Source organism: Ursus americanus, chromosome 4, assembly GCF_024610735.1.
Source record: "Ursus americanus isolate L20-20 chromosome 4, mUrsAme1.1.p, whole genome shotgun sequence".
NCBI classification, from domain to species: domain Eukaryota; kingdom Metazoa; phylum Chordata; class Mammalia; order Carnivora; family Ursidae; genus Ursus; species Ursus americanus.
The window spans coordinates 95,364,380-95,387,744 of NC_142130.1; the positions used below are offsets into that span (position 1 = coordinate 95,364,380).

The 23,365-nt window shown below is 55.7% G+C and overlaps 1 protein-coding gene across 6 annotated transcripts in view; it reads right to left on the reverse strand.

Annotated features, from left to right (window-relative positions):
• Window positions 1–2,519: 2,519 nt before the first annotated feature.
• TMPRSS2 (transmembrane serine protease 2) overlaps window positions 2,520–23,365 on the reverse strand; it is a 32,885-nt gene continuing 12,039 nt past the window's right edge. For all 6 annotated transcript variants that reach the window (XM_045813491.2, XM_045813493.2, XM_045813492.2 and 3 more), the window contains exons 4-14: window positions 19,634–19,720; window positions 18,785–18,904; window positions 15,338–15,464; window positions 14,109–14,219; window positions 11,395–11,438; window positions 9,548–9,719; window positions 8,171–8,346; window positions 7,035–7,130; window positions 4,521–4,663; window positions 4,027–4,179; window positions 2,520–2,665 (exon numbers count right to left, since the gene is read on the reverse strand). In XM_045813491.2, the coding sequence (XP_045669447.1) occupies window positions 2,654–2,665; window positions 4,027–4,179; window positions 4,521–4,663; window positions 7,035–7,130; window positions 8,171–8,346; window positions 9,548–9,719; window positions 11,395–11,438; window positions 14,109–14,219; window positions 15,338–15,464; window positions 18,785–18,904; window positions 19,634–19,720 (1,241 nt within the window). In that variant the 3' untranslated portion in view covers window positions 2,520–2,653. The remainder of the gene's footprint in view (window positions 2,666–4,026; window positions 4,180–4,520; window positions 4,664–7,034; window positions 7,131–8,170; window positions 8,347–9,547; window positions 9,720–11,394; window positions 11,439–14,108; window positions 14,220–15,337; window positions 15,465–18,784; window positions 18,905–19,633; window positions 19,721–23,365) is intronic.

Below are 23,365 nucleotides of genomic sequence, written 5' to 3' on the forward strand. Positions count from 1 at the left end.
CGGATCCTTTATTTGCGAATCCACCTACTTGCTAAAATTTATCTGCAATTTCAAACTCAACACTCACGGTGCTTTGGTGGACGTGTGCATACTGGCAAAAAACGTGAGTTGCCCCATGTGCACGTGCCCAGCTGAGGACAGACAAGGTGAAACCCGCCTTCTTGTTTCGGCTCTCGCTATAAACGGGTCCCTTCGTGGTCTAGTTAGTGCCACATTCCCAGCATTTAGTATTGTCGCCGGTGATCTCGCTGTTTAAAATGGCCCCAAGTGTAGTGGGGGTGCTGTCCGAAGCACGAGGCGGTACTGGGCTTCACAGGGAAAGCACATGTGGGGCTAAGCTCCTACAGGGGTGACGGTGCCGTCAGCCTGAGTTCAGGGGTAACGCATCCACAACGTATATCCCCTGAGGGGTCCTTACACACAAACACCCACAAAACAAGGTCATGAACTGATTGGCTGACAAAGACCGGGGGCTCATAGGCACCCGACCCTGGCCCTGTTTGTCCCCTAGAAGCAATGATTCGCTATTCACTAATTCAGTGTTCATGCTGGTTTTATGGAACGTAATTACCATGAATGAGACTCAGCTGGATTTAGGCGTTCTGCCTGACAAAAAGGCATGCTTGACCCTTTTATTACAACTTTTCCCATAATTTTAACACATCTTGATATAATGAAGACAATCACCTGTCATGTACGTAGGACCCATGGGATTTGCAGAATGCAAAGGATCCGAATGGATTTGTCCTCAGGCAGGGAAAAAATTCATGCAGTCTTTCTGTCTTGCTCTCGGTCCCCAACTCCTCGGGGCTGGCATTCCTGAGAGCTGAAGAGTAGCTCTATCCCTGAGAACCGACAGGGACTTCGGGAAGACTGCGTCAGGGGACAAGATGCCGAATGCATTTTTGGACAGGCTGGGCCTGAGGATGTGTGGGGTAGTGGGCAGAGAAGTCTGGTAGAGAGCTGGGTCTCAGGGTCTGAGTCTGGGGGACGCGGGAGCCACGGGTGATGCCCATGCAGGAGTCACCGTGGGTCACCTCCCACAGGCCAGCCCTGGGGGCCGACGGGACCAACTGTGAGACCCCACCTGCCCGCGCCCCCTGCCTCCCCTCGGCCCTCAGCCCGGCCCCCTCGCCCGCCCCTGCCTCCGTCATGCAGCAGCCATCCAGCGTCACTGGCCCAAAAGGAGATGCAGATCTCCAAAGACTCAATAAACATTTGGAAAAAAATGTATAATTTATTTGTACAATATTTCACAATTGAATTTTACAGTTTAAAAAAGATACAAAAGAAGAGACAAAGGAAGACAAACAGTGGTCACAGAACAAGAAGCTAAGGAAGGAACACATCCTCGCCAGGACAATGCTTTTTAACTCTGGCTTGGGGAGCAGGCGCCCGCGGTGCCGGGGGTATGGACGGCCCGCAGGGATGCTGCCTCCAGGAGCACGCGAGTCCCGGGAAGGGGACCCCACCCCCTGCCGCAGAATCGTTCGTTTCCCGCTGGGAAACCGGTGCGCGTAGAGGCAGAGGCTCGGGAAAGCGGTCCTCACAGCAAGAGCACGGATACTCCACAGGCGGCAGTTGGGACCACGGCGCTTCCCTCCAGGGCAAGGCTGAAGGGCCGGAAGGGGCCTGGGGGGGCCAAATCACCCTTGTCTTCTTTGTTGCGAGCCCAGGCTGCAAGTCAGCACACTGGCATACGGAATACTTTGCAGAGCAGTTCAGGTCGGCCACTGTTTGCACTTGGCAAGGACAATAGTTCCAAAGAGGCAGGTGCAGCCACTACTTGGAGACAGGGGCCAAGACTCGGTGAGCACTGAGGTAGTAGTAAGTAGAAACCGGACACGGAAACAGTGTGTCTTCAATCACACATCCCTGATTTCCCTGGGGTGACCTCAATTTCCACGTGATTCGCAGGCCCCAAGAGGGTGAGCACGGCACCCCACGATCTCCAAGGAAGAGGGTGGGGAGTGAGGCTGGGTCTCCCTCAGGCGCCCCACCTGACATGCGGCGGCCGCCAGCCCAGCCCTGCGCAGGGGGGACGTGTTCGCAATGGCTTTCCTTGTCCCGAGGGCTCGGTCTACACTCTCGCCCGCGCAAGCAGGAGAAAAGGTTCTTGTCTTCCGCCATGAAGGGCTGGTCCCTTTGTTTCCAGCCACCACCCAGGGCTGCTAGTGCAAGATGGCACTAAGAAATGATCAGCAAAGACCCTCGTGGGCAGACTGACCGGGGTAGTCCTCCCCGGCAGCGACCCCAGCAGCTTGCCCCTGACGGTCCCACCCAGCTTTCTCCCTTTCTATACTCCAGCCATCCAGCAGCGGAGAAGTCCCCGGCCCCAGGAGCACTAGAAGTGGGCCCCGCAGTCGGCTCGGGAGGAAGATCCCCACGGGGCAGCCTCCAACCCATTGCTCCACGTTGGCCCTGGGCGCCCGCACCCAGCTGGGCCTGGTCACCCCTTTCAGACGAGGGGTCAGGGAGCAAAGGCCTGTGGCCTGCACAGAACTGTGGAGAGTGCCAAAGACAGACAAATTCACTATTTAATAACAATGAAAGGACCTTCGAATCATTTCTAAAAATACATTATGCTCAGGGAAGGAAGAATGAGCCCCTTGATTTTCTCGCAGAGCAGTGCCAAGGACAAAGGCCACATGGGTTAGCTGTTTGCCTGTAAAAAGGAAAAAAGAAATGTTATTTTCTTCAGCGATAAAAAGGTAGCAAGTTGTTTTCGTCTCCTAGACTGACTTCTAACCAAATGAGCGAACTGAGTGGGACCAAGGGGTATCTCTGCTACCGCATGGAGGTCAAGGAGTTGGGCGGGCACCCCTCTGGTTTGATATAGGAAATTTTCAACTTTCCATGTTTGTGGGCCCTGCTCCTGGGTTCCCAGGGAAGCTATACCCTAATTTTTACCATGGTCAGAATGATTGAAGCAGAAGCACGGGCTCTATTTCTGCCCCAAACCCATATTATACATTGGCTTTATGAGCAAGTAACCTAAAAGAAACAGCTCAGACTCAAGGTAAGAGTGAAGACCTCCCCACACCTCCGAAGCCTGCAGCCTTGCACACACTGAAAGCATAAGGTAAAGTCTATAACTTTACGGGATGTCCTTCACCGTGGTGATTTGTCATCCCTGAAGCAACACAAGCCATGTAAAACCCTGGAGGACACATTCCTTCCCCAGAGCACTCTCTCTATCCCTGGCAGCCGTCCTCCCTTGGGCTCGAATAAACCCCCCCCCCACTTCTTTTTTAAAAAAATCCTAAAAGGTTTGTTCATTTTGCATGGACAGGATCTGCCCTTTCCCCTCCTCCAGGGCCCCTTTGGAAGCAGAAGGCAACAGAACCTTCTCTTCCACCAGTGACCTGGCCCTGGAAGGGGTGAAATCTGGGGAAAGCGCCACACCCTGAGTCCCCAGGTGGAGAGAGATGTGTTTCCAGCCCAGGATCCAGGCAGTGCCTGAGGAAAGGACTCCGCTAAGTAGAGATGGCCAGGCGGGGAATCCAAGAACGCAGGATTGCAGGGAACCCCTGGGACCTTACGCCTTCACCACCTTTCCTTGCACCAGAGAACTCCAGCTGCTCCCCCCACCCTGGGGCCCGGGCATCTGGCCGATCTACCTCGCTCTGCTCTCTGCCCATCACCGGAATTTCATTGGATGAGTTTGGGGGCGGGGTTGAGCAGAGCCGGCTGAGCCAGACCTAAGCATGGTCAGCAGAGTACAGGGAAGCCGTGGACAGCCGGCTCTGGACTCAGGAAGGCTCTGCCCCCGGTTTCTGTACCCGAGCTTCCCTGGACAGCAGGCCGCGGAGGCCGGTCGGCAGTGCGGGGGGACGCAGAGGACGGGGGGGGGGGGGGCGGTGGTGGAGGCGATGCCGACTGCAAACCGGGGCCCGGGAGACAGAGTTTGTGCGGTGCTGGGGGGGGTTAGCCGTCCGCCTCCTGCAGGGAGCCCACACCGCGCAGACATCTGGGCGTGGACACCAGGCTCGGAGCGCTCGGTGAGGAGGGGGACAGGAAAGTTACCCTCATCTGTCGGTAAATCCAGTCCGTAAACACGGTCATGTTTCCGTACACTCCTGGTCTGTTGGCTTTGGCACAGCCGGATCCCCAGCTCGTGTCCCCAATCAGCCACCAGATGCGGCTCTTCAAAGTGACCAGGGGCCCTCCGCTGTCACCCTGGGGGACGCAGCAAGAGCAGAAGTTCAGACCACAACCTGCACACACCACCACGCACAGCGTGGGGTCGGGGTGGGCGTCCCCGTGGGAGTCACGAGTGGGTGTGCGGGCTTCGTGTCTCCCTGGCGAGGGACAGGGGCTATGCCGGTGGCGAGTTTTCGTCTGTACCAGGCAGGAGTTACTCAACCAATTGCTGACCATATTTTAAATAGTTCAGAAACTTACTTCTGTCCCATTGACAAGCTGACAAAATGAAACCCTTGGGGCCGAAGCAGCTCGCGCTTCCCCCGAGTTAGCACCATGCCCCCACGGCCACGGCCACGGCCACCCCTTGCAGTCACCTGGCAGGAGTCGACGCTCCCCTGCAGGTAGCCTGCGCAGACCATGGCCGGCGTGACCAGGTTGTTGTAGACGTACTTGCTGTTGCAGTGCTGGGGCTCAATGAGGGGCACCATGGCCGCATTCAGCTCGTCCGAGGTCTTCCCTGCGACAGAGGACGACAGGGAGCTGCCGTGGGGCCCCCCTCCCCTCCCAGGGGTGTGCCCCTGCAACAGGAGAGACAGCCCCTCCCCACCCTCCCTGCTCCTCCCAAGCCTTGTCTCGGATGCTGGGTCATCCTTACGATGGGTGCTGTGTGCTCAGTGCTGCTGAGTTCAGGGAGGCCTCCCTGCTCCCGCCGTCCAGGTTCTAGAATCTCCTCTCCCACCACCCAGGGACTTGGTTTGGCCCTCCACATACACCCCCAGCTCTCGGCTCCCCTGCACATTAAAACTTCTTTCAACTAGTGTGGACCCTTGTCTCTACCGCTTCCCTCCCATCTTGCCGCCTCCACATGGGTGTCCTCTAGGCACCACGGGCTTCAGGGACCAAAATGGAGCCTCTCACTGCTCTCCTCTACCCCAAATCCTCACCACCCCGTACTCCCGCGCTCGGGAAGTTGCACCACCACCCACCCTGGGCTCAGATCACAAAGCAAGAAGCTGTCCTCCCTGGATCCCTCCCTCTCCCCGCTGCTGACCATCTGCAAGGTGGCTCCACCCCAAACATGCCTGGTGTCCCCACCTGCAGGCCACCACCCCCAGCTGAGCCGCCAACTTGTCAGGGAGGGTCTGAGCGATGACTCCCCACACTTGGGGTCAGCCCCCTCCTGTCAGCATCCTTTCTGTGACTCCCCAAAGGGCCACCAGATCATGTCATTCTCCTTTTTTAAAAAATAAGATTTATTTGAGAGAGAGCAAGAAGAGGGGCAGAGGGAGAGAGTCCTCAAGCAGACTCCTCTCTGACCGTGGAGCCCAAAGCTGGGCCCGATCTCACGACCCTGGTATCATGACCTAAGTTGAAATCAGGACTCAGGGCGCCTGGGTGGCTCAGTCGTGAAGCGTCTGCCTTGGCTCAGGTCATGATCCTGGGGTCCTGGGATCGAGCCCCGCACTGGGCTCCCTGCTCTGCAGGAAGCTTGCTTCTCCCTCTCCCACTTCTCCTGCTTGGGTTCCCTCCCTTGCTGTCTCTCTGTCAAATAAATAAATAATCTAAAAAGAAAAAAAGATCTCTTACCTTTATTTAAAAAAAAAAAAAAGAAAAAGAAATCACAACTGAGACGCTTCACCGACTGAGCCACCCAGCTGCCCCTGTCATTCTCCTTACAACCTCCCGATGGCTCCCTATCTCACAGAATAAAAGCCGGTGTCCTCCCCAGAGCCGATGAGGCCCTGCACGGCCTACACACTCACCCCTGGCTCACTGTGCCCCAGCCACACTGCCCCATCTGTTCCTTGAACAGCCTGGTCATTCAGATCTCAACTCAAATGTTGCCTCTTCCAAGAAGCCTTCCCCGATCACCTCTTCAAAGCAGCCAGGCCCCTGCTGTCACAACCTCCTGCTGTTCAAAAGCACCTAGTTCCATTACTTATTTCCTGTCTGTCTGACCACATTCTGTCCCCCACCATCCATGAGGAAACGTGGAGATTATTTGTCTTAAAATGTGGAGATTGTCTTATTTTGTTCGGTGCTGCATTCCCAGCCCACAGGAGGTGCCCCACAAATCTGTGTTCATTTTCCCATGTCTCGGCCGCTGTGAAGCCGTGTACACACCCAGAGGCTCAGCTGCGGTAAGTGTGTTCACACTGGACGCCTGGAGGCACAGCTCGGCCGCCGCCTCCCCGACGCGCCTGCACATCACCCCGCCTGCTACTTCCCACCTCGCTTTGAAGGATGTGTGTACGTGTGCCCTGAACACCTTTGAGAAGGCTGAAAACCACACACAAGATGCTTCTGTGTACCACTGAGCACCTCCAACACTTCATAAACACGAAACAGTGAGGACTCCTTGATCTGAAGTGTGTTCTCGGAGATGCAAGCAAATTCTAGGGCAGCCAGCTAAGCAGGCCTGCGCCTGGACAGTGTAGGTCCTCCTGCCCCTCTGGGGAGTCGGGGCACAGGCACACGGCTCTGGCAGCCTGCCGCTGGCCGTCACAGGGCACGCAGGCCCATCCTCACCAAGCCCGCTGTCACTCAGCCATCCAAGGGCACGGCAGGCTTCAGGGCAACCCGTTAGCAACACGGGGGTGCAAACGCTGGGCGTGTAGACCTCTCATAGTTACGTGGCCTTTATTGTTCAGAAAAGCAGTTTCCACGCTCTGTTTCACTGGACTTAATCAGAATACTGTGCTAAGTAGGGCAGGTATGATCTGTTCCCATTTAGCAGGCGGAGAAACTGAGGCACGGAGACGGGGTGAATTGCCCAAAGTCATCTAGCCATGTGGTAGTAGAACCAGGATTAAACTTCGGACCGCCCAGGTCCAAACCCCATGCTGAGTCCCGGGGAACCCGCAGAGCTGCGTGCCCGGGAGCCTCACCTTTCTCGTGGGTGGCCCCCCACCCGGAAATCCAGCAGGACTGATCTGGCTCTAGCATCAGGCCTGGGTTGGGCAGACACACTGGCTTCACTTTGTCTGTTCCAGGAAGAGAAAGCACAGTGAGCGGGTCTGGTCTAACAGAGGGCTTTCCGCGACAGTCTTCACCCGGACCTTCCCCATCCGTACGCGGCTGGGCCTGGTACCAGCGCCACTGCTCAAGGAAAATTCCAGATTCTGACGTGTGCTGGCGCTCCCACTTTCCGTCCCTGCGGGCCCCTTCCTCTTACAGGCAGGGTGCTCCCTTCTCTGCAAGTTGTGCTGCTTGGAAGTGGGATTATGAGCCAGCTCTGCTTGTAAACACTCACAATTACGGGCGTTTCCAGCCTGCACCTCGAAGGGCCCAGCTGGACACCACCCCCACCGACCGGCTCCTTCTGGGTCTCAACTGTGTCCCAACTTGAATCCAAACACCTCGAGGGGAGGGACAAGCTCTGCTTCGTCTGTACCCATGTGGGATGGAACATTCCGGAGGGACCCTTGGATGGACTAGAACGTGGTGCCGACTTCAAAGCTAAGGCAAACCACGTGTGTTTTTATTGTTGTAAATTGTTAAGTATCTTATCTTCAGGATCCGTGTGAAAAAGTAAAGTACTGACAAACGTTGAGACCAGTTCTCAACTAGAGGCGATGTCGCCCCCGGGGGAAGTTTCGCAGCGACGGGACACACTGTTGTCACAACTCAAAGGCGCTATGGCTGGCATCTGGGGGTGGACGGACACCAGGGCTCTTGGTCCGTGTCCTACCATGAGCAGGAGGGCCCCACACCAAGAGCAGCCAACCCCAAATGTCAGGAGTGCTGTGGCTGGAAACCCCTCCTGGACTTTCGAGTGTTGACGAAATCATCGCTCTGCACCGTGCAGGATGAGCGAGCTGTTGACAGCTTCACCCGGGAGCCACAGGCGCATTCTTGGCTGAGCAGGGAGCCCTGTGAGCCAGCTCCCTGCACCCCACCCTCGCTCTGCGCAAACCCCTCCCTCCGGTTAACACGGCCCAGGGTTCGTTCCAATCCACCTCTGTCCTTAAAATGTGGTCCAAGTCGTGCGTGCGCTCTGAGCCCCACAGACACGGGTACGTACCGTTGAAAGTCAGAGGTGTTTGCAACTTCATAAGAGCGATGTCATTGTTCTTGGTCTTGGAATCGTAATTGGGATGGGAAATCACTTTTCCCACTCGGTATCCCTGTCCGTAGAACATGAAAGATTGTCTCAGGATTCCTGCGAAGGCCGTCCAATACCGGGGGCTGTTTAGGGGTCTGGAAGACAGAACCAAACACCGCTCAGCGTTTCAGAAGCGCCAACGTCAAACACTCATTTGGTGACATCCAAAAGTCTCAAGCCGGAGCCAAGCATCCCAGAGGGGACACGACCCTCCAGAAGCTACAGGGCGAGGCTGGCAAGGTCTCAGGCTCTCCTCCCTCTGCACCACACCTCGGGCCCCACCCCCTGCTCCCCCCCACCTCCCCATGCGGCCCCTCCCTCCTGTGCTCTGGCACCAGCCTGCAAACCCTCCAGGTTCGAAGAACACTTTCTCTTGGGCCTGATGCCTCCCCGAGGTTTCAAACCCCATGTCTGGCAGGACTGGGTCTTACCTACTTTACGTGGTAGGGCACCTTCTGGCACACATTAGGTGCTTAATAAATGTGTACAGATGCCTAGACTCTAGGGCTAACAGCCATCCAGCCATTAGCTTTATCTAGGTGTTTCCCTTTTCGGAGAATCCCAGATCCCAGGGAGCCATCAGAAGGAGGAAGGAGGTGGAAGGAAGTAAGGAAAAACACATCGCTCCTTCCACCCTCCCCACAGCCCCTCGGAGGAGCAGGCTCGCTTGTCCTACAGGTGTGCAGAGAGGACACTGTGGTCAGACACCTTGCATGAACAGCCTGAGGCCACACAGCGGGGCCAGGACCCAAGCCAGGCACAAGTTCACTCTAAATCAGAAAGACAGCTCTGCTGAGTCAAGTTTCCTCCAAAATAGGGATGTGACCCAAAAAAACTCTGTGTTTAAGGAAAAAGGCAAGGGGACAGTATCTTCCACAAAAGCCAACACTATAAACGACGGCTACCCTCCCCGCTTCCTACCCGCCTGCGTGGGCAACACCGTGGCCAAGGCTGCCTAACTGTGGGTCCCAGGGAAGCTCCAGGCTGAGCAACGTGAGGTCCCCAGGTGTGCCGTCTTCAGGACGAGCAACCAGGGGAGACCAGGCCTCCCACAAGGGCAGGGCTCCCGAGAACTCAGCTAGGATGCAGGCTGGCCGGGGTCCTGCTCACAGCAGCACCCGCTCGCATACTGCAGCCCACCCAGAGCCTTGCACGCAGGGAATGCCCGCATGCACCTGCTGACGGGGTGGGGGATGGGCTCGGCTTCCGCTGCGCTGATCTCACCTGACCCTCCAGCAGCACCACAGAGCGGGTGCTGAGCCCCACGGCCCAAGACCCCCGCCCCCATGGACTTACTCCTCCACACAGTGGGCGGCTGTCACGATCCACTCGGGGGTGATAACAGAACCTCCGCAGACGTGGGTGCCCTGGACGTGCAGGCTGACCTGCCAGGGCCAGTCCCCTTCAGAGGCGCTGCTCCCGCCCACGATCCGGCTCTGGCGGCTCATCTTCGCTGTGACTCCGCACTCTGAAAGCGACAAGCACAGTGCCCGTGAGCATGAGCGGGGGCCACCCCGATGTCCCCCGCGGCGTGCGTCCGGCCGACTCCGCCTAAAGTCTCCTGCTGGGCTGGTGGGCCCCTGGAGCTATGTCTCATTCCCATTTGTTTAGGGTCTGAATTGGAGAGAATGTGTCCTGGTCTCTTTCTGGTTAAGGAGACGAGAGGAGTACACTTCTGCCCCACCAGTGTCTCCTGCGTACCCAGGTGGGGGGTCCTGGATAAGAAAGGGCCCAGGCCTGCCTGAGTCATGGGGAGACCCCAAGACTCCTGAACAAAGCAAAGGAGGGCGGGAAGGAGGGAGGAGGGAGGAGGAGGAGGAAAGGGGAGAAAGAAGGAGAGGAAGGGAGGAGGGAGTAAAGGAAAGAAGAGGAAGAAAGAAGAGGAAGGTGGGAGAGGAAGAGGAAGGAGGGGGATGGAGGGGGAGAGGGCGGAAGTGAAGGAAGGAAAAGGGAGAAAGGAAAGGAGGGAGAGGGAAGAGGGAGAGGAATAGGAAGGAGGGAGGAAGGAAGAGGGAGAGGGAGAAGGAAGGAGGAAAGAGGACGGAGGAGGAGGGAGTGAAGGAGGGAAGAGGGAGGGGAAGGAGGAGAGAGGAGGAAGAGGGAGAAGGAAGTTGGGAAAGGGAAGGGAAGGAGGAGAGAAGAGGAAGAAGGAAGAGGAAGGAGGGGGAGAGAGGAAGGAGGGGGAAGAGGGAGAGGGAGTGTGAACCCGCAACCTGGCCTGGCCTGGTGCCACTTGTGCCAGGTTCTTTGTCAGAAAGGGAGATGAGGCTTCCTCACCGGTGGGGAAAGAGCCTAGTTATAGGACAGACGCACCTAGTGGCAGGGGGCAGGTGGTGCAGGGGGCCTCAGAGGCACGGGGAGAAGTTCAGGGTGGACCAGAACCAAACGTGAAAGGGAGGCTGGAAGGGGGTGCTGAAGCCTCAGGGGCTTTCCTGGACAGATCTCCGAGTGCCTCCAGTACCCGGTCCTGTCCCTATCCCCGCCAGCGTAAAGGAGCCGGGGTTCCACGAGTGTCCAACCAGTGCACCTGCAAACTGCTCAAGCGTGTGGGTCTCAGGCCGCACGAGGTGGACGGCAAGGGCTGGCGAGTGGGGCGGGTACCACGCTCTCTTGGGGCCTAAAGAAGCTGGAGCTGAGCCTGGCTGGGAAGTGGCAGCCGACACCGCTGGGTCACGTAGCCCACCCAGGAGCGGCTGTTAGATTCACCTCTTCACACTGAAAAGCTGAGCTTTGGGACCAGCGTCCTGTTGGAAAACAGGACTGGGCCACCCCAGAGAGGGGAGCACAGGGACAGTGCCTTCCACACTGATAAAAGTTTGGAAGCTGTAAGTAATCCCAACATGGAGATGGGAAGAGCCACGGCCTCCAGATCCACGTGGGGATGGCAGGAGAGTGGCCCGGTCAATTTCCCGAGATTGACCGTCCCCACGGGACGGCTGTTCCCAGACCAAGGCTGAAGCATCTCCAGCACACCGCAATTCAAGAAAGCTGTTCCTTGCGGGGATCTGGGGTGCAGACAGGGTGCAAGTCCTCTGGACACTTCCCAACCCATCACCCTACCTCCCCAGACACAGGGAAGGCATTTCTGAGGGTAAGCGGGTTCTTGATTGGCGGAGGGGGGGAGGTAAGCAAGAATCACTTACCGATACAGCGTAAAGAAACCACCGTTTTCGAAGAACAGACGTCACTGCAGAAGAACAGGGGACGTTCTGGTCACTATGATAAGCAAGAGATGCTTGACTCTCAAAATACTTAGAATTAACATTTTCTTCCAATATTCTCACTCCCCTGCCTCCCCAGGCGTGGAAGGGCCCACGATTGAAGACTCAGATAAGTACAGTACATCTACACGGGGGACACTGGCCAAGAGCAGACACCGAGTCAAAGCCCGGGTTTCAAGTCGCAGCCGCGTGCCCTTGGGCTAGTTCACCTCCCCGCGCCCCAGTGTCTCCCACCTGTAGAATGGGACACTAAGGGTACCACGTCAGAGGGGTTGTCACGGTAGGCACATAATAACATGAGCTATTATTTGTATTCCCGGAACTTAAAATCACCCTCTGATTTGTCCGGAAGCCATCTGGAAATTTCCGGGTTCCTATGACTGCTTTACAACGTACTGCACAGAAAGTGAGACAACCAACCATGTGCTCGGGAGCCGAAGAAAAGTTACTGGTATGGGTGGTGTTTAAGGTTACAGTTAAAAGGCAAATAACCAGTGCATTCTGTCTCAGCGGGAATCTTCCCCTAATACACCGGACGGAGAGAAGCAGCCCTAACACGCAGGCATCGCGACTGGCCGTGTGTTCCCCTGAACGCCAGCGATTTCAGGGTCCGCAAGGAGCCAGACCGCCAACTGTGTCCAAGCCGCACAGTGACCACCAGCCCCCTTTGCTGGCCACCAGGAGTGATGGCGCCCATTTGCCAATCCTGCCGTAGCCTGGCTTCATGGCAGTCCCCTTCCAGAAAAACAGCGTTAAGATACCAATCACAAAATCACCTCGCTTCCTAACAGCATCCAATCCAGAGCAAAGCCCTGCTTCCTTGAACCTCCCGAAAATGATCCAACACAAGCCCAAGTCCTGTGTACCCTCACACTGAGCGGCCCCATGGTTCCACGGACATGCGTGTCCGGGTGGTCTTCGGCTGTGGGGCACAAGAAAAGACACGTTCCCATTAAAAGAAGATGTTTTCTAGGAATCACAAAGCCGACTGTCCTCTGTGTGGAGGTGCGGTGCACAGCAACCAGCGCGTGGGCACGCGGAGACTGCTCAGGGAGCCCCACTAGGAGCCTGCAACTCGGGTACCAGAGCAAAAAGAAAGGAGCCTTCCATCGCCCCCCTACATGTATGGGACACCCCATGCCGGGCAACGACCTCCTCATTTTCCTTCCAAACCCAGCAGCCACCTTGTGAGTCCCCGGGGCTCTCGCGGAGAGGGGACAGCCTTCCGTCCCTGCTCAGCCCTGCGGCTGCCTGTTAGCAGGAAGACCAGAAACACCCAGCACTTACAAAGAGCCCAGGCAGCAGCTGTGTTTGGCTTCCTGGGTAGGCAGGACACAGCCCCGCTGTTCTGCTGCATGCACCTGGTGAGCACGGCCCTCCTCCTGGGCTCACCCTGTCACATTCCTGGGGACAGCCAGGCTGGGCAGCTTGGGCGGAAGTCAGCCCCCTAGCCTCCGAGGTCAGCAGCCACCAGGAATGCAAGCTGCAGCCCGCCTCCCACTCAAAGGAAAGGAGGGGCAGCATGCTTACTTCACCCTGCCGTCCAGGGCAGCTCCTGGCACCTGGCCGACAGGGAGGAGATGGCTTGGCTAGCCACCTGGGGATGAGTGATAGGAACCTGGGAGCTGACCAAGGCTCATGCACAAAGGACACTGTGTGACTTTTATATTAGAGAATATGCAGGTAATAATGATGATCCTAGGGAAACTGCAAATGCTTTACACGTATGCAAAACAGAACAAGTAGCTTAAGCCCACCCTTTGCTCCACCCTCCTACCCGGGTAAGCCATCAATCATGTGATCTGTTGATAAGGTTCATTTCCATCCACTGGCCACACTATGACCTGCCCAGGGCCACCAGTTGGCTTCACATCGGCTAAACTGAACTAGTCACCCTCTCCCAGGCCCCCAGAATGTGGCCGACCCCTGGCACAGCAATCATCTGACAAGGTGGCTTAGGGCTGGGGCACCAGCCGACCCTGCTGCTTGGGACTGAGGGGATCCCTGGCAAGCAGGACCTCTGGGCTGAAACTGGCAAAGTCTAGGGCAAAGCAGGATTAGTTGGTCACCTGGCTGGGACCCTAAGGCTTTCTCTGGGATTTCTGGAGACAACTGTGACACGTAGCATGGACATCTCTAATGGCCAGGGAGTAAAGAAAAGCAGTTAAGGGGGCGCCTGGGTGGCTCAGTCGGTTAAGCGTCTGCCTTTGGTTCAGGTCATGATCCCAGGGTCCTGGGACTGAGCCCTACATCGGGCTCCCTGCTCAACGGGGACTCTGTTTCTCCCTCTGCCTCTGTCCCCCACTGATCCCCACTATGCTCGCTCTCTCTCGCTCATTCAAATAAACAAAATCTTAAAAAAGCAAAGCAAAGCAGTAAGGAGGACTCTCCATTTTACAATGTTATCCAGTGCCATCAAGGGCACAAACAAAATGGCAAATAACCCTTAACTGCTTCCTGAGAATGAACCCTGAGCAAGCAGCCCAGCTTAGAGTCCCATCTCCTCCCAATGAGAAACTCGGCCATGCACCCGGAATTACGGCCCAGAGCAATCAGCCTTGGCGCTCTGATCCTCCGTGCTGTCTCCTACTCGCTCCTGTTACAGACTTTCTTAAAGCAGAAAGGAAATCACGTACCTGTGGTATAATTTCTTATAGAGGTCCATATTGCCAGCGGTTACATTCAGCTTCATAAAGCTGGTGGCCCCACTGTCATCCACAATTCCGTGGCTAGAATAAAAACTATTCCTAAAAGAGGCACGAAATGTTAAATAAGACAAGGGCTTCATCATAAGCAACGGCAAACCCCGTGTCATATCATCATACGACTCTTGTATGGTGCTCGGATTAAGAGGAACACCTTAGCATTTGCAAAACAAAAGCATTGAGTTCTAACCAAGTGACACTGTGTTCACCCATCTTTCCCCCCAATAACCCAGATGTGTCAGGTAAAAGCTTTCTGTTCGTTTTTTTCTAGTCTGGTTTGGGTCAAGATAAAGAAACCATGAGACTAGGGATGTGTGAGTACATGTAACTTAAGAAAATGTACAGATGTTCAAACAGCCCCAGCTATAGAATCCCATCAGACCGTGATGGGGGCCTCACTATGTTATTCGACTGCAACTCGGGGATGGTATTTTGAAATATTTCACTAGCTAAGATGCCAAATTTCTTATCAAGTAGTAATTAATTTTGAAAACTGACATATGGCGACCCCCCCCCCCAGTATTACACAGAAGACTTACGGGGATACCCCAAGGAAGAGGTGGGGACAATAAGATCACACAGCCTATCCCTGTGGGGTCAGATGGCCGCCATGTGCTCCAAGGAGCCCCTGGCTGGGAACCCTGGGAGGGGCCCTCCTGCCCCACCCACCCTCCCTGTGCCCCATGCAGGACTGAATTCTCTTCCACATACATCTGTCACTTCTCTCCCATTCAAAGGCTTCAGTGCCTCTCCCAAGCATGCACACGGTGAAGGTCAAGGATGGTCTGTTCCCTCTGACCTCCCCCAGCGACAACCCAGCCCCACCCAGGGTGGCTGGGGAGGTGAGGCTTCAACTCTGCCTAGAGGCTCCTGGAGAAAAGAGCCACCAAGGCCCTCAGCTAGCACCTTGGACCTTGGTGACCACTGCGCAGGACATCCCCGGGTAAAGGGGAGTGGATGGAGGCCCCGGAGGCGGCAGGATTGGTGGCAATGAGTTGATCTCCAGATGCAGGGGAGGCAGGGGGATGCGGTGGGCACCTGCTGGTTTCCCTGACCAGCTCTGGGCAGGAGACAACTGTCCCCAGCACTGGTGTGCTGGCACGTCCAGGGAGGGGTGGACAGGACCCTTCCTGGGTTTCTGGGGCGGGGGCCACACTCACCCGTAGCCCATGTCCTGGCACGCGGCCCTCCCGTAGCTGTCATTCCAGTCGTCCTGACACACAGGGTGCCAGGACTTCCTCTGGGCCGAGTACACCTGGAGGATGAAGTTCGGGCCGTAGAGGCGAACTGCAGCAGGGGAGAGGTCTGTGAGTTCCGGGAGGCTGTCCACACACACCCGCGCCCCCCAGCCCTCCACACGAAGGCTCCGAGGTGGCCGCACTGGGTCCCCTGTTCCCGAGGCACTGACCACCCCCCGGGGGGTGTCCCTGGTCTATCCCTTCCTGGCCCTCAAGTGCTCTTTACCCCCCAGGACTGACAGCAGGTGGTCAGCTAAGGACGCGCACGCGTATATTCAGCAAGCAGCATTATTCCCAACAGCCCGAAGGTGGGAGAACCTAAGCGGCCGGCAGCAGGTGAACGGATAGAGTGCTGCCACGGGCTACCGTCCAGCCTTGAAAGGGGCCAAGCGCCGGCCCACACTACAGCCCACGGGAGCCACGAAGACATTCTGCTGAGTCAGGCAGCTGGACACACGCCTGCACACCGCCCGCCCGTGTCTATGAGCCGCCCCGAGTAGGGACTCCACAGCAACAGAGGGTAGGCGAGTGGTTGCCTGGAGCCCGGGGTGGGGCTGGGGCAGAAGGAGGGACAAGCGGGGGACCGCTCAGGGTTCCCTTAGCAGGTGATGATGAAAGTATTCCAGAACTGATGTGGGGATGGCCACACTTATGTGGATGTGTAAAAACCACCAAATCGTATATTCTAAAGGATGAATTTTATGGTATGTGAATTATACCTTGATAAAGCTAATGTTTTTTTAAAATAAATGAATAAGGTAAAGGGTTTTTAAAAAATGATCTTTAAGGGGCGCCTGGGTGGCACAGCCGTTAAGCGTCTGCCTTCGGCTCAGGGCGTGATCCTGGTGTTCTGGGATCGAGCCCCACATCAGGCTCCTCCGCTATGAGCCTGCCTCTTCCTCTCCCACTCCCCCTGCTTGTGTTCCCTCTCTTGCTGGCTGCCTCTATCTCTGTTGAATAAATAAATAAAATCTTTTAAAAAAAATGATCTTTAAGCAATCACTTTGAACAACACATTGATTCCTCTTGCCCAACCCCCCGGATCCTAGCAGAGCACCCCAAGATGTTCAGGTCCCCTGGTGCATGGCCCTACCTCTAAATCCAGCCACGCTTTGCCCGAACGATGTCAGCTCTTTTGTTTAGAGAAATGAAACATTATAGACATAGTTTCAGCCTCTCTCTATTCCAGTACCTTCTCCCACAATCCAGAATCTTGAGAATTTTCCTTGTGTGGGAGGCTGCATAGAGAGAGGCATAGCCACAGAGCAGGACCCCATGTGGCTGGAGGACTGACCGGTGTCACACACTCACATAAACAACCTTGAGAACAGTGTGCCATGAAAGAGGGCATGCTGCTACGTGCTGTGTTCCACACGACGTCTCTTATACAAAGTTGAGAAGCATGTGACACTGTGCTCTGAGATTTGGGGGGAATACATGGGATGTAAAATATAAAATGAGGACCTGGTTATCACAGATCTCATTCTCGACCGCCATCTGTGGCCACAGCTCACTGGTCCTCCGGGCTCACTCCCTGGGAAGTGAGCAGGCGTGGTCTGATTATTTCCCGATGTTTCCGGGACCAGTGATGCCACGCACCGTGTGCGAGCTAGCCAGGTGCTACGAGAGTGGACAGACACACTGTGCACCATCCAGAAACGGAGCACGGAGTGCCACCGTGGGAAACCAGAAACAGTCCCCAGGATGTGTCACCAAGGCCGGCGAGGTCAGCTGGGCAGTGACCACTGAGCAATGAGGACAGCAGGAAATATGCACACACATATTTGCTTTTTCACTTAAAAACTCTCCGGAAGGAGAAGCAAGAAACGCGTTATTTGTTGCCCCTGAGAAAGAATCGTGATTGGCCGGTGAATGGGCACACGTGTGTGCGTGCGTGTGAGCACAGTGGGGGAGACCAAGTTGTCCCTGTGTATCCTTGGTACCGCCTGATTCTGCTCTCCCTGACGATATTAATTCAAAGTATTTAAATAAATACAACCTGAACATTAACAAAAGAGGGAGGCAGAGTCTGCAGGCAACATAACAAGTTTGTCTTGCTGGAGTTTCTCCTTGCACACGTGCGTGCACACATACAAAAACACCAAAAGCCATCACGCATGATAGCTTAACCGAGCTCTATGAGCCTCAGTGCCCCTACTTAAGAAAATGGTGACAACTACATCATCACCGACACACAGGCAAGGTGCCGTGTTGGAAGTTTAAGGCAGGAGCGGGTCAGTGCCAAGGGCAGACACTCCCCGGGACACAGGCACAGCTCACGGGACAGAAAGGCATCCACCGCGGACACAGGCGACCCCAGGGGCTGCGCAGAGCCAGGGCCAGGGCCCAGCCTTCCTCCCTGGGGAGTCCCACCGGCCACAGCCAGCAGCGTGCCCCACACAGGTGCCGAGACTGGGGGGGGGGCGTGCAGGGCAGCACGCAGGATGGCGCAGGACAAGAAAGGGGACCCGCACCCTCCACCGGCCACAGCCTTTCCTGTGTGTAAATGAAACCCTGAGGAGTTAGGAGAAACTTGAGGGGAACAGAGGAAAGCTGCTCGTGATATTCCTGGGAATCCCTCTGATGCTACAATTTTGAATTGTTTGTCTGAAAACAAGAGGTTCTTGGGTAAGCATGTCAGAGCGCGCAGAGGAAGCAGGACACGGGGCTCAGGGCCACGGCCCCACGTGTCATCGGGCTGGCTGGCTAACACATTCTGCGGGCGGACAGACTAAAAGCTCGTCAGGAGAAATGAGCCAGCTCCACGCCGGGGCAGAGATCCGTTACGCGCGGCTGACGATGCTCGGCTTCTCCACCTCCACCCACCCGCACGACACAGAGGCGGCTGGGAAACAGCCACATGCTGTCCCCCGGCCGGTGCCAGACAGGGTCAGGGTCCCGCCGGGGTGGCTGTGGGTGGATATGGGCACCACGCCTGCACAGGCACCATTTTCCAGTACAGCCACTTCACCACCCTTGAAATCATTCCTTACAATTAACGGAAAGAAAGAAAAAGCCAAAGCCAGTGGCCTGCTCTGTGACAAGAGATACACGTCATCTTAAAGGCGAGTTGGCTTTGAAAATACAGAGCGCACTCCTCTCTCTCCGAGTGGAGCACACCGTCAGAGTGGCCCTAGCCCCGCCGTCTCCCTCCCACCGCTGTGTGATGCTGGGCCAGGAGCGCACCCTCTCTGAGCCTGGCTCCCCATCTGGGCTTAGACCAAAGGTGCAGCCTCCAGGTTGCGGTTCAGTGACCTACTGGGTGGCCGTGTCAGACACAGGGCTGGCCATCATGCCTGATAAGGGCCGCAGTCTGGGCACCTGGGCAGAGCGGCTGCCTCTGCACGTGCACACACGGCCTCGACTTACCACATCGGTTCTCATCCTCACCGCTGGGGCAGTGCAGGACCCCGTCGCACCACTGAGAGGGGCTGATGCAGGTTCCCGAGGAGCCGCACTCTATCCCGGACACCGAGCATTTGCTCTCCACTGGCAGAGAGACAGGAGGGAGACCCAGTCAGCCTGGGAGGCCACGAAAACCCCACACACCCACCATGAATTCCGGCGTCCACTCTCTGGACCCCAAGCAACAGGAGAAGCAGCTTTCCCCCCTTTATTCTACTAAGGAGCAGGTGTGTCCCTGCCACCATCGATAGCACAGGAAACAGGGCTGGCAGCCAGCAGCAGGGGAGCCCCTGGTGCATCACCTCCAGGGGGAGTGGGAGGGGCCCGCAGCCTTGGACTCGGACAGCACCCCCACGTCCTCTCTGCCACACAGGGGACTTCTGTGCTCTGTCATGCACCATGAGTCTGCACTGCCCTGGGCTGACGGAAAAGGCCGGGCTGTGGTTCACGAGGTGGCACAGGAAAGGCACGCCCCAGCACGTAGCAGGTGATGCGACACCAAGATTCAGGGACAGGTGTGGCCCCAAGGCAGGGAGTCTGTGCTCCCCAGTGCCGGGCGGCGCCCAGCGCCCCAGAGCACTGGATATAGTCGGAGTGGGTCAGTCCTCTGCTCACGGCGTGCGAGGCTGACAGCCCGCAGATTAGGATGAATCACGAAAGTGACTCATGACCCGGAGAACGCGATCGGATGAGAAGGGTTATTCGTGTGTCCCCATCACCAAAGAGAAGGAGAGAGAAGACAGCCGGAAGGGCTGGAGGTCCACCCACGGAGAGCAGGCACCTGCGAAGACTTGGCCCCCCTCCGGCACTTACTGAACCTCCAGAGCAGGACGGCGGCCACAGCGGCTCCTGCCAGCACGGCCCCCAGGGCGACGGTGATGCACAGGGCTCTCTTGGCCTCTGGGGAAAGCGGGGGGGGGGGGGGGGGGCACACAATGGAGTCACGAAGTTTCTTAGCAGTTACACTCCCAAATTTTACGTGCTACTTTTAAGAGTACAGCATGTCAGGCCAAACTTCTTATACACTTAAAAATGAGACTTCAAATTTTAAGAACATATCTGGGGAGGTCTCACCTCCCCCAGAGCACTCAGTTTTTTGGAGCACAAAAGCAGGAAGCCATGATATGCAGTAACTTATACTTCTGCTAGGTTTAAAAAGGTATGGTCTTGGGGTGCCTGGCTGCAGTCGGTAAGCATCTGACTCTTGGGTTTTGCTCAGGTCATGATCTCAGGGTCGTGAGATCAAGCCCTGCCTTGGCCTCCCCACCATGCTCTCTCTCTCTCTCAAATAAATAAATAAAATCTTTAAAAAAAAAAAAAAGGTATGGTCTTAGAATAGTTAAATGATTCATGTAAAAAGTTGTCTAAAAGAGGGAAAATACCTTGTTTCGGTGATTACAAGCATAGAACAGTAATCATGTCCCCGACTACCGCCTCCCTGGCAGCGGTGCTCAAAGAATAAATTGTCTTACCCAAGACAGTTTAGGGAGTGGACGCCACGGACCCACAGCGTCCCATCGTCAGCCACTAGCCACATGTGGCTGTCTGCACTTCAGTTCCTTATCACGAAATTTATTAAATACTTATTCATAGTTATGTAAATTCAAATGCTCAGCAGCCACGTGTGGCCAGGGGTTACCCTACTGGAGAGGCAGGGGTAGAACACTCCCGTCCCTGTGAACTTGCCACTGGGCAGTGCTGACATCTGCCCTTGTCCAAGCTCACTCTCAGGTAAGGATGAAGTCATTCAGAGTCGGTCACCAACGTTCTCCAGTCACAACAAACCCACAGGTCACTGCTGGTCAGAGTGTAAGCCAAAAGCCGTATTCAGCACCAGGCACACCACACCCAGCAGTCCCTACGCCAGGTGCGAGCGGCTTTCCTCAACGGGGAGAGGCAGAGGGGAGGGAGGGGAGAAGGCATTCACAGACCCTCCCACCCCCCCCTGTTTACAGGAGGACACCCAGGTAGGTGTCTCGGAGTGTGGGGGAGGCCAGGCACCCCCTGTACACTTCTGTGCTTCTTGGAGTCAGGTGGACAGGGACTGACCTATCCATCCGGGCTCAAAGCCACGGGTCTCATCTTTTTACCACGCTCTCCAACTGTGGCAGGCTCAGGAATCGCCTGGGAGCCTGCTGCCCAGTTTCTGGCCCTCACCACCAGGAACTCAGTCTGCTGGGGGAGGCGTGAATTTGCAGTCCCAACAGGCTCCCAGGGGAGGCGGAGGCCACTGGTCTGAGGAGAGCCACGTGCCACCAAGCCACGTTATCAGAACTGGGCCTCCAGTGATAGGTCTCAGGGCAGGGCAGGGTGGAGTGGCAGAGGAGTCACAGGGGAAATTCCAAACGGCCAATCTGACTCGTAAGCCAAGGAGGATTTCTTCCTTTTGGGGGCTTTCCCGTTATTTTATCTGCAATAACATAATGCGCCCGGTGAGCTAAAAGCTATTAAATAAAGTGTTCTGAACCTCTCACTGAGCGTATGGCCACCCGACCAGCTCTCACAAGGAGCACGTAAGCAGTGGGAACCCCTGATCCTACCTCTGGTGTACAGGCATCTGGCAGTCAGGGTCTGGTCGGTCCAGACTTGACTTAGGGGCTGACTGGCAACTGCGCCAGTGTTATGTTTCATTACAACATACGATCATGTCCCTTCATCATGACCGATGTCATCTGTGCTTGATTCAGCCCTAACGTGTCCCCGGCCAGCCATCTGCATCACAGACGCTGACCTTCAGTTCTCCAAACCCCAGATGTGAAGACGTGAACGTATGGGGCTCCGTGTGAAACATTCAGGACTGTTTCTATACAAACAGACACAGGGAGTGCCCAGGTGGCCCTTGTATGCCTGATGGGTTCTTCTGGATTTGTGCTCTTTACTTAACTTGCAGAACACTATCAAGGCTCCGACAAGGCTATGTACTATATGATTCCAGCTGCACGACATTCTGGAAACAGCGGAACAATGGAGACAGAAGATCAGCGGCTGCCAAGTGTCGGGGGAACAAGGTGGGAATGAGTGGGCGGGGCACAGGAGATTGTGAGGGCACTGAAACTATTCTCTATTCTACCGTAACGACGGACATCTCATTATACAATTGTCGAAAGCTACAGAATATACAACAAAAAGGGCGTGCTCCTAATGTAAAACCATGGACTTTAGGTAATAATAATGTATCCACACTGGTCCATCGATTGTAACAGGTGCAGCGCGCTAACGCAAGATGATGGGAAACACTTGGGGGCGAAAGGAGTATGTGGGCACGTGGTACTCAATTTTTCTGTAAGCCAAAAACTACTCTAAAAATAGTTTATTAATGAAAAAAATGCTTCCAAGGCCAAACATTAAACTTATAAAATGTACACGTTTCTATATAAGTCAATAAAATGGTTTTTAAAATAGCAAGGTAGGGGGCGCCTGGGTGGCTCAGTTGGTTAAGTGTCTGCCTTTAGCTCAGGTCATGATCCCTGGACCCTGGGATGGAGCCCCACAACGGGCTCCCTGCTCAGCAGGGAGCCTGCTCCTCTCCCTCCCTCTGCCTGCTGCTCCCCCTGCTTGTGCTCTCCCTCTCCCTCTCTGTGTCAAATAAAATAAAATAAAACAAAACAGCAAGTTCACTAAGCAATTTTTGAGTTGAAAGGGCAGTTTTAGAATGCAGAACCATACATGTAGGCTCGTGTTCTTCCCACATGAAGTCACTGATAAGGGACTGATAGATTGCTTGCCATCACCAGGCTTCTCCCCTGGAAAAGTGGAGATGTCAGTGTCAGGCAAGTGGGCTCGTCTTGTCGACCTGGGTTGGATGGTCACTAGTATGAAAACTCCGCCCTTTGGACGTGCTGGCCTCAAGAGGGGACCCTTGGTTTCTGACCACTGCCCTCTTTTTTTGGGGAGGCAGGTACCACTGTCCAGGTTCCTGAACCCTCTTCACCCTGGCTTCCTTCCAACTACCATGACGACCTCAGACCAGGGCTCCTGGGGCTCGGCACTGCTGACAGCTCGGCCGGGTGGTTTTGGTTGTGGGACGCTGTCCTGTGCCTGCAGGTATCACCAGCATCCCTGGCACCCACCCAGGAGGGGCCAGTCGCAGCCTCTCCCGGGTTTAACGAACCCAAACTGTCTCCAGACACTGCCAACCAAGTTCCTTGGGGGTCAAAATCACCCCCGACTGAGAACCACTGGTCTCAGTCTCCCCAACCGCCACCAGACAGACATCAGTGCAGAGAAGAGGACTTCCTTGATCAGAGAGGAACGGGTGGAGGAGGGAGAGAGGGAACCATGTAGGAAAGGGGAAGGGATGATTGAGGAGGAGGGAGACTGGAGAGTCGGAGATGGGGGAATAAACAAGAGCAGAGGTTGACTGGGAAAAGGAAGGACTGAGAGCCATTCTGGAAGAGTGAGGGATGCAGAGGTCCGCGTCAGGGGTGAAGAAGGGTGACATCGCTTGTTAAGGACTGCTGGGGTCTGGGGAGGGCACGCTGGGCTTCCAGCAGCACAGATGTTAAGGACTCCCTTCTATGCTTTCTGATGTGCTGGGAGCACATG